Source organism: Quercus lobata, chromosome 3 (assembly GCF_001633185.2).
Source record: "Quercus lobata isolate SW786 chromosome 3, ValleyOak3.0 Primary Assembly, whole genome shotgun sequence".
Lineage (NCBI taxonomy): Eukaryota > Viridiplantae > Streptophyta > Magnoliopsida > Fagales > Fagaceae > Quercus > Quercus lobata.
Genome location: NC_044906.1, coordinates 73,669,951 through 73,681,010, shown reverse-complemented (window position 1 = coordinate 73,681,010; position 11,060 = coordinate 73,669,951). Strand labels below are relative to the sequence as shown.

The 11,060-nt window shown below is 33.4% G+C and overlaps 1 protein-coding gene across 1 annotated transcript; it reads right to left on the bottom strand.

The window, feature by feature from the left end:
• Nucleotides 1-5,849: 5,849 nt before the first annotated feature.
• Nucleotides 5,850-10,074, bottom strand: LOC115979049 (transcription elongation factor SPT4 homolog 2-like). The gene is made up of 5 exons (XM_031101002.1): nt 9,727-10,074; nt 9,529-9,620; nt 9,377-9,432; nt 7,186-7,247; nt 5,850-6,096 (listed from the first exon to the last, which is right to left on the bottom strand). The coding sequence occupies exons 1-5, from the start codon at nt 9,823-9,825 to the stop codon at nt 6,046-6,048; spliced, it is 360 nt and encodes a 119-aa protein (XP_030956862.1). The 5' UTR covers nt 9,826-10,074; the 3' UTR covers nt 5,850-6,045.
• Nucleotides 10,075-11,060: the final 986 nt, after the last annotated feature.

Genomic DNA, 11,060 nt, shown 5'->3' with positions numbered 1-11,060 from the left:
CAAGCATTTATAGAAGACTAGTGGGAAGATTATTATATCTTACCATCACTAGACCAGATATAGGTTATGCAGTGAACAAACTCAGTCAATTTGTCTCTAAGCCTAGGAATCCACACTCAGATGCAGCTTATAAGGTCCTTCAATACATCAAAGGGTGCCCTGGCCAAGGCATTTTGTTATCAACCAAGTCTGATATGCAGTTGAAGGCTTACACAGATGCTGATTGGGCTTCTTGTGTAGATACAAGAAGGTCAACTACTAGATTTTGTGTATTTTTGAGAGATTTCTTGATATCATGGAAGTCTAAAAAGCAGTCTATAATGCCTCGATCTTCTGCAGAAGCTGAATATCGAGCTATGGCAGTGACAGTATGTGAGATGACATGGTTACTTGTTTTGTTGAAGGATTTGGAAGTTTATCACCCACAGCCTGCTCTACTTTTCTGTGATAATCAGGCAGCCATTCACATTGGAGAAAACCCCGTTTTTCATGAAAGAACCAAACATATCGAAGTTGATTGTCATTTGGTTAGAGATAAAGCGCAAGATAAAGTTGTAAGATTGTTTTATACTCCTTCACACACACAGTTGGCAGATTTGCTCACTAAAACTTTGAGTGGTCAACAACTCAAATACTTACCAAGATGAGCATAGTCAATATTCATAGTTTTGGTTCTCATCTTGAGGAGGACTGTCAAAGTTCAGCACCCAAAAGTAAGAAGAAGAACCAGCCACAAGCATCAGATAAGAAGATCTAAACATGGGTTATACGACAGAAAAAGGACTGTACATATGACAGAGCTACAAGTCGTTTTTTGTTACTTTAATTATCTTCTTAGTGTTCACATGTGATATAATCAGCTGTAACTATCTCTTACACGTGTTCCTTATAATATGCACAATTAGTTAGAGCTTAGCAAGTTAGTTAGCTTAGTTTTCTTGTATAAATACGATCTTGATGTACAAAATCAGTTTAATGTTAATACAATCAGATATTTCTCATCTTTCTTGCTCTGTTGCTCTTTGGTTTCTTCTTTCTCTGATTGTATTAGATTCTTTTATAACTGATGACAATATCCATTTTTGTACTTTCACTTTTTCTCTTTTGACTTCAAGAGCAATGACTCAGTTTTTTTTTTTTTTTTTTTAATTTTGATTTTAATTAAGAGCAATGACTCAATTTGGTTAACAATATTGACAGAAATGGCAATTAGACATTAATATAAAAGCATATATAGAGTTCCCTTTACGGTAAGAATTGAGGATAGATTATGAGACGGTAGATAAGAATCTAATAAATTATGAGAACCCACCACTAAAATTTCTTTTTCTTTTTCTTTTTTTCTTATTAGTAATAGCCAATAACAGTTTGTCATTTATAATTTATTGAGAAAGTTCTATAAAAATATTGATGACACGACATTTCTCATCATGTTTTCCATGTATAATGATGGCCACAAATTATCATTGACCAAGACCTATAATTATTATATTTTTTTTGGGATAATCCAAGACCTATAATTACCTTCAAGAATCCAATGATAAATTGAATATTTTTTCATGAGAAAAAAAGATTTCCATATTGACAATGTGATGTTAAGATTACCATGCTTTTTTGGTTCCCAAGACCTGTAGTTACCATTTGAGTTTGACACAGCAGTTTTTAGCCACCAAAGTGCAATTTCAAACTCTCATTGAATATCGGCCTTTTTTTTGGCTGAACATGGAATATTGGACACTGTCACCTATAACATGTCAGTAATGATTTAATTTCATCAGTTACATAAATATTCTTTCAGAACTCCAACACTTTGCTATTGCTCCAAAATGGGTCTCTTGGAAAACATTCCCTTGGTTATAATTTCAGTTCTTCTCAGTGTTACTGCCATCATTGATGCATGTTTCAATGGAGGATGCAAGGTCTAACTCTTTGTTCTATGATGTATAGTAACACTGCACAAAGTGATATCAATTTGATGCATACTTTCAGCTAATGTTGTTGTATTTTTCTGTTTAGCAGCTCCTAGAGGAATGATCATCAACTGCAGATTGTGCGGCTGGTCTATTGTGTGGCTCTTGTCGTATAAGATTTCATGGTGAAAGATGTATAAGATCAACCTTTATTGTGATACCTCAATTTGATTGATTGTGTGATATGTGTGGGTGTGTGATGAGTCCCACATCGGGTATTTACTGGGTAGATCTAGGCTTTATTAATAACTACAATGAGTCTCAATTGTGACTAGTTCTTTTGAGATATAGCGTAGATGTGGCTAGCGCTTTTCCTTAGGTCATTACTTATGGTATCAGAACTGGCCTGGTAATCCTGTGTGGGTTCGGAGACACTACCTCACAAAGTAGGCCCTAATGAGGACTTTAGAGATTTAAGTAGGGGAGATTGTGATACCCCAATTTGATTGATTGTGTGATGTGTGCAGGTGTGTGATAAGTCCCACATCGGGTATTTAATGGGTAGATCTGGGCTTTATTAACAATTACAAGGAGCGCAGAACCGAATTCAAGTTGCTGATACTCTCTCTCTCTCTCTAAAAAAGGTTTGTTAATAGTCTTGTAGCTTAATGACACCGTTCACTTTCCATTATCCAATGGAAGAGAACCTAAATTCAAATCTCCTTACCCCACATGTTGATGTAAGAAAAAAAAAAAAAATATATATATATATATACTAGTTAAAAATTTTGAAATTTATCTTTCTATCAATTTTGAAATTTATGTAAAAAGTCTTCAGTTTCAGCTAAATAAATTGTTCCCAAACGGACGCTAAAAAAGAAAGAAAGGGGGACAAAAGCAAAGGCTCTTGCTCCAACAAGATGGATAATAATTTTCAAATAACATCTTGAAGCCTTTGTTGGGGGTAACTTAGAAACTCAATTGAGTTGACTAACCATAACATAAGAGCAAGTTTGGGTTGCATTTGAGTGTTCCAATGCATTGGACACGACATGGAAACAATAGGTTAAAAAATGGTCACATGTTACTTTCATGTCCTATCCAATACACTGAAGCACTGAATAAAAACCATACTCCATAAGAGCATAACTGTTTACCTTTTCAATTTTTGGCTGTCTTTACAAATTATTACTACTACTACTACTATCAAGAAGATGGAAGCTTCAAAGGCCTCTGCAGCCTGGAGTTCTGAACATCATCCTTTTGCATTCTTTTCATTCCAAATGTTCAAATGGTAACAGCCAAATAACTCACCATTGGAAATTAGAGAGCTAGTAGGTTAGGCATGCTTTTGAGTAAGTCCGGCAAGAACTGCCGTCCAACATGTTTGTTTGTCGTTATTTCCCCCTTTCCCTTGCTTGTCTGGCGTGCAACTTCTATTAGACCATGGCTAACACAATAATCTGCTCAAGTAATTTTGCTCTTTTTCTTATTTATTATTATCATTACCAAATGTGAAATTCATGCGTGGCATATAAAGTAAAAAAAAAAAAACCTCCAAAGATACACAAATCTTGACACCCAGTATAACTGTAAAATTGGATATGAGTTTAGGTGTGTCGGTTAAAATCTATTATAGTTAATGCAAAAAATCCTAATATTGTACCCTTTTCAACGTCATGTCACCTCCCACATCATTTTTAGTATATCAAGGTGCATTCATGTGAATATGCATTTTTTCGTCCTCCCTAAGTGTGTATTATTTCACGCAAACACATTGTGAGTGAAAGAGAAAGCATGAGATAGTAAAGAAAATCACAAGAAATGGTCACATTGTAAAACCTCATACTTTCTCGCATGAGGTCTTTGCATATATATATATATACACATACATACACACCACTCAATAATGTGTTATTAAATTTATATTTTGAAAATCTTATTGTTGGATTATATGTTTTATATGTTTTTAACATGCATATCAATTTTCATGTCAATCAGATGTTATTTACCATTTGATCTATAAACTCATATCTTATGCATTATTTTAAATTACAAAACTTAAATTTTAAAAATTAATTAATGACATAGTTATTGATCTTTGATCACTTTGAAATTTTGCAAACATTGAGAATATATGAAAATGATGGAATCCAAACGAGGAATTGTCAAAATTTGCATCCAATTATTTATTTTTATTTTTTTTGGCATTCCAATTAAAAAATATTTAATAGTATAATATTGCTTAAAATTATATTGGGTGTACCTGGAACTTGACATATATATATATATATATATATATATATTACTTGAAGGTTTAATTATCATCAAGCAATTCATTTAAAAGCGATAACGTTAAAACAAATGAGTAACTACCCTAAAGATTACATTTTTATGTTTATAACCTTCATGTTTAGAAAGACTTTCACTTAAATTAAGCCTAACCAAAATGGATCGAAATGCTATGTTAATATAGACGAAATAAAACAAATTGGACCAAAGTGGTCCAAATGACCGAAGTAGACACAAATGGACATAGGACCAAAGTGGACCGTATAAGACCAAATAGGACCAAAGTGGACTGAATGAACCAAATAGGGCCAACATGGACTAAATAGGACCAAAGTGGATTGAATGGACTGAATAAGACAGAATGGACCAAATGGGACCAAGTAGACCAAATAGCACCAAAGTAGACCGAACAATACCGAATGGATTGAAGTGGACCAAAGTAGACTGAATAAGAGCAATGTGGACCGAATGAGTCCAATGTGCACCAAATGGACCGAATAGGACCAAAGTACACCGAATAGGACCGAAGTGGACCAAATAGTACCGAATGAATTGAGGTGGACCAAAGTGGACTGAATGGGCTGAATAGGACTAATGTGGACCGAATGGATCAAACAGGACCGAATATGACCGAAGTAGACCGAATTATACCGAATAGATTGAAGTGGACTAAATGGGCCGAATAGGACCGAAGTGGACCGAATAATAACCGATAGATAGCAGTGGACCAAAGTGGACTGCCTAGGACCAAGGTCAACCGAATGGACCGAATAATACCGAATGGATTGAAGTGCACTGAATAGATCAAATAGGACCGAAAGGACCGTAAAATAGACCAAATAAAACCAAAGTGGACCAAATAATACTGAATTGACTGAAGTGAACCAAAATAGACTGAATGGACCGAATAGGATTGAATGAACCAAATAAGATCAAATGGAAACAATGTGGACCGAATAAGACCAATGTGAGCTGAATAGAATCAAAGTGAACAAAATAGTCCAAATACGGACAAAGTAGATCGAATAAGACCAAATGGACCAAAATGTTAGACCGGTGTGGCTAAATAGAAGCTGGTCATAGTAAATTCTACACTTGAACTTTTAAATATACTAGTTATCGGCCACTGCAACTTTTTATTTTAAAGTTTATAAATATTCTTTAGACATCTAAATTATATATATATATATATATATGCGTGTGTGTATTTTCTAAGATATATAAAAAGTATTATCAAAGATTCAAAAGGTTTGAATTTTGTTGCAATTTTTTTTTTCACCTAAGGCTCTTTTTCTTTTGGAATTTTCAAAATATGAATTCAAAAACAAATTATTAGATAATGTAATATTGCTTAGAGTTACTATATATATATATATATATATATATATCAGCAAAACTTAGTTATAGTACTTAGGTACTGTTCTTTAAGTTCTCATTTTTAAGATTTTGTCATGTGTATTTTTTCTCATGAAAACCTAGTATATTTTTAAATTAAATAGCCATACAACTGAATTTTAAGAGGATAACCTAAGGAATAGCACCTAAGGTACCATACTTAAGTTTTGTCATATATATATATATATATATATACTGAAAGAAAAAAAAAAAAAAAAGATACGTAAAGGCTGCAAGTCAAGGTACAGAGGCTGTAATGGGCCAAACTACTTAGAAGTTCTGATAAATATAACAGTAGCTAGAAGGAGAAACTACAAAAGTCAACATCTTAAACCGCATTGTCCAATGATGCTATCGGCCAATACTTTCAACAACATTCGTCCACGTTTTGATTTATATAACAAGGCTTACATCAAAATGTCCAAAACTCAGATGCTTTCATCAACTTTCATACACCTTTTGGTGGCAAATATTGCACACGCTCATCTTCGCATAAATTCTGAACAAAAATAGGTCCAATAAAATGATCGATTGAGAAGATTCATAGTTAACCAATCAGAAATCAGAATAACTCAAAAGTTGCAGATAAAAATATTGGTACAAGCAAGTATGATAATTCTGACACTAGCAGTTGTGCAAATCACAAATAACAGCTTAGCCAATCTCTAGTTTTCAAACAGAGATACTGTGCTAACCATTCCAAACACACATGACCCGCATTTACTTTTAAAAAATTGCTCAGGCGTTTGGTATGGCATTGCTTAAAGCACAAGTTAATGGACAATGTTTTCCGTGGCCGATGGAAAACAAGCCCAATAGAGTGGAAAATGTTTTCAGATTTTGAAGAGCAGGAATGTTACCGGAACAAAAAAATCTAGAAAGGATGAAGATATGAAGCTCAACAACAAGATTTTCAGAGAAAACCCATAAAAATTATGTATCAACTATGGTTCAATAAATATATGTGCAACCATGCCTCCACTATCAACAGCACTAGGCTTCCCAATACCTAGATTGTACAATATTGGCTGGTCACCAGGCAATGTTTAGTTTCAACATTTGTACTTTAGCAACATTACTGATGATATACAATTGAAATGTTAAAAATGGATCCATCTAGTTGATTTCGTAATTCTCTGAAAACTTTTTACATGCTTATTCAATCACATTACCATTAACAATTCACCAATGTTGCTAAACACGAGTTAGGGGCCAAGAAATCAACTAGATCAAACAATGTGCATAGATGAATAGATTGCATGATTAGCATGCAAAACTCAACAATAAAATTGACCACCTTTTGTGTTTATTAGAGAAGAAACAGATTTTTAAACAACTAACAAAAATTCTGTCCTACAAGGTAATAAAACTTATCAATAGCACTCTTCTTTTGGCTAATAACGTAAACTAATATATATATATATATATATATTTTTTTTTTAAGTAAGAAAGACGCATATTCAAAAGGCTACTTTATGCATGAAAAGCATAAAGCAAACCAAAATTTACAAAGAAAAGAAAGAAACAAAGAAGAAAATTAATTACAAAAGAGGAGGGAACAAAGGAACGAAGGGAGAGAATCACAAACCTTCAAGTCCTCGGGAAGAGCCTCTGAGACTGCAAGAGTGTAACAGCCAGGGGCAAATTTTCCTGCAAGAAGTTTAAGGGTAACTCAAATCTCTAATTTACAGAAACCAAATCTTAAAAATCCAAATTTTTGTAGGCAAAATATGGACCAAAAAAGCATAAAAAAAGGTCCAAAAACAGGAATATGAAAATATTAAACAAGTACAACAACATTTCAATTATAGCAGAAACATCACTGATAGCAGAGCCTAAAAGCCCAAAGGAGCTCAAGAACCAACCTAAAGATAACTATACAAAATTTATCATCTAACTATTCTGGATATATATATATTTAGGTAAGTTTACACATGCAGCCATTGGGTTATGAACCCACGACCTTACCCTCCACCCTTCCTTACATGAGGAGATGCTGTTTGAGCTAGAGCTCATTGACAAGAATGAAGTAAGAAAAGCATAGTAAAACCCAACTTCTAGCTCAAGAGGAAGAGCATCAGCAACAGCAGACTACAACCATCTAACCACCAATTACAATATAGCATCAAATTTGGTATTGAACAATACTGGAAATAGCGCTGTCCATATTTTTAAGTTGCTACTATTTGCTTCTTCAAGTATATGCAGATGCCACAACAATCACATAAAAATGTGTGCGCGCCAGTCATCTAGTCCTCCTAGATCTTTGAACAGCAGGACATGGTTTTGTGAGGAAGTCTTCAAAGCAAGAGGATTCTACTTTCAATGTTATCTTTCTTCTTTTTTTCAAACGTTGATTAAGTATTTCATTTTTTTTTTCTCATTTTCTTAAGAATAAGCAGAATCTCAAAGAAAAATTCACCAAAACCTCAAATCTAGACCAATAAAGCTGATCAAAGAGAGGACCTTGCAAGTCACATTTCCAATCATTCAAGACACTGCAAAAATTTTCAAAACTAAAGGAAGCCCTCAAATGAATAAACCTTTTTTTTTTTTGATAAGTCAAATAAATAAACCTATATAGTTATCAAGGTTTCCCACATCAAGTTATGCTAGAAAAATATCTAGTACTATCCCTGAATCCAACTTTGAGATCAAGATAATTAGAACAATATGCCACTCAATTCCAATCCAAAGTACAAACGCCCTTGAGCCAATCTCAACCCATTCCACATAATACTGAGATTACACCATCTACCAATATAGCCAATAACCCAAAAGGGTTAAGTTATAGACAATAGCTTCCATAGTCCCAAGCATCCTTTTTTTTTACATTCTTTAAAGAAAATTTTACATGGGGTGAATGTGCGTAGAATGTTGTTGATCATTACGACACACAGACAACTAATGAGAATGTGTGATATGACTTAACCTGGATAAGGCAATGGTTAATGGGTAGGTTTATATTCAACTAACATACTTAGAATGTAATAAGGTAGTCTCAGTTTTGGTTTTTGTTTTTATATGTAATAAAATTCATTGAAAGAAGAAAAAGGATTGACCCTAGTATATACTATATAGTCTAAGTCAAAACTCAAAACTTCCATAATTACAGCTTGGTTGTGAACAAACACATCACAATCTATGTAAGCACACAAAATCTTATTGTCTAGTCTGCCTTCTAAATAAGAAGAAACGAACATTTCAGATCAATTAAATTCATGCATCAGAATGAAAGTATATCACAATTTGAATCATGATTTGCTAGGACGGTAGTGAACTATGGTAACCTTGACGTGCCCTGTATATCACACCCCTATACTTTCCCCAAATAAGGATATACATATCCCTCAACGATCGTTACTTATATGGCACACTAGTAAATATTCCTACATCACACTTAATTACATACAGTCCTCAATATTCTTGCAAAGCCAATAACAATCACCAATAAATCCAATGACTCAAAAAAAAAAAAAAAAAAAAAATTCCAACTTTTTGACAATCACAAAGGCAAGATATTATGATCACCAATGCTACTACTACATACACAACAAATTTCAAAACTTTCTTCGATTACACACCTCAACTGTCGTGAAACTCGCAGTGTATCTAAAAACTTAATTGTATTTTAAATCAGTACATAATAAAAGTGGTGTCAGTGGTGAGCCCATACGTCGCCTTAACAAGTTGTGAAAGAAATTGTCATATCATTCTAGACTTTGAAGACAAATTTAATGTTACAAAAACCCAAAAAAGTTATGAAGATGAAAAGATACCAATTCGTAACCAGCGAGCAGCCCAACTTTTAGTAGGATCCATAACTGAAATTATCCTGATTTATAATATTGAGTGCCAGTCAGAGTCAGTAATACTAATAATACTAAAGAAAAAGCAAAAGGGAAAAGTGAAAAAGGGCAAACCCACAAACCCGTTGAAATTAGGAGTAGTGCAATCGACGACACGCTCGTGATCCTCGTCCATTTTGAAGAAGGGACAGTTCTCGCATCCTGATTCTCTGAACTGTGTTTTTTTTTTTTTTTTTTTTTTAAGAGAGAGAAAACCCTAACATTAAATTAAGGAAAGGAAGGAAATTTAAGGTCTATAAGTATAGAGAATGGGAACTGACCTGATCGTAGGTTTTGATGAGGCGACAACGAAGGCAAGCTCGAAGTTCATGTCCGAAGCTCGTCGGAATTTGCGCCGGTGGAACGTTCCCGCTTCCCATTCTTAACCAAAAAGACAAACTTTTTTTTTTTTCTATGTAGTACTATGTAGTACCACACACTCTTAACGTTTGAAGAATCCGACCGATTGAGGAAGATTATTATGAGAAGTGAGTGAGGTCGAGGAGGTCCCTTTTATACATCTGTTCGGGTTATTTTGCTAGAGCCCACCGCCCAATTAGCCTTTTTTGGATTCACCTTTTTTTTTGGGGGGTAGAAAGGGCTGATATCATATGTTAACTAAACTACAAAGGAAATAAGTCTATTACAAATGTTAGTTGCACAAGAATACAAGATGGATTAGAGCCCAACTTATAGCTGATGCATCAACATATTAGTTAGTTCTCTATGTGGATATGCTCAATTTGAGGCCTAGAGATAGTGCTCAATAGGTTCCTACAATCAGAGAGCTATGGTTCCGAAGATTGATTAGAAACATGGCTCTTCGTAAGAGTTGAACAATAGATTATAATATCTAATTTGTTTATTTATAAAATTATTTATTTTAGGAAAGGATTAGAAAGGTTTTAGAATTTTCAACAGACAAAGCTTATAATAAAAAAGCTAACCAAGCACGTGTATGTGTCTTCGGGTTAGGTTTTTTATTTTTATTTTTTTAAAGCCATTTTTTTAGCTTATTTTTAAGTAAATTAAATAAGCTCTCCAAAACTTATGCCTAACTTACATTTACTTCTTGTCAATTTGAAGATAATCAACGGATGAATAAATTATAAGAAGAACCCTAATGGTATGTTTGGATTACATCATTTGGGTATCTAAATTGAGATTTGGGTGATTAAAATCCAAACATCTTGTTTGGGAAGTTTAAAAAAGTCAAGGATTTGAATTTGATAAATCCATCAAAGATTTAAAACCTTTAAAATGCTTGGATTTGAAATAACTCTTAAAACCAATGGATTTGAAAACAAAGCATTTCAAATCTATTAATTTAAATTACAAATCCAAGTTTCCAATCACAACCTAAAAGAATTAGGGAAAAGGAAATAAAGAATTAAAACACTAACTACTTCTATGCTTTGAGGGAAAATCTATACAGACCTAAAACCATATAGTCCCTTATCTACGTGAGATTATTGAGAAAAGTGTTTAACTTATACATTATAGCAAAAAATTATCAATCAAGTTACAATTAAGATTTTAGTAATCATAAAAAATTTGTAGTCTAGTGACGTTTTTCAATTCTCTTTTATGTGGAAATTTTGGATTAAAATCCCAT

Coding starts and splice junctions, on each gene's coding strand:
- LOC115979049 (XM_031101002.1), bottom strand. CDS start 9,825: ATGGGAAGCGGGAACGTTCCACCGGCGCAAATTCCGACGAGCTTCGGA. Junction 9,621..9,726: donor TCATCAAAACCTACGATCAG/GTCAGTTCCCAT, acceptor AAAAAAACACAG/TTCAGAGAATCAGGATGCGA. Junction 6,097..7,185: donor CTCTTCCCGAGGACTTGAAG/GTTTGTGATTCT, acceptor ATTTTTGTTCAG/AATTTATGCGAAGATGAGCG.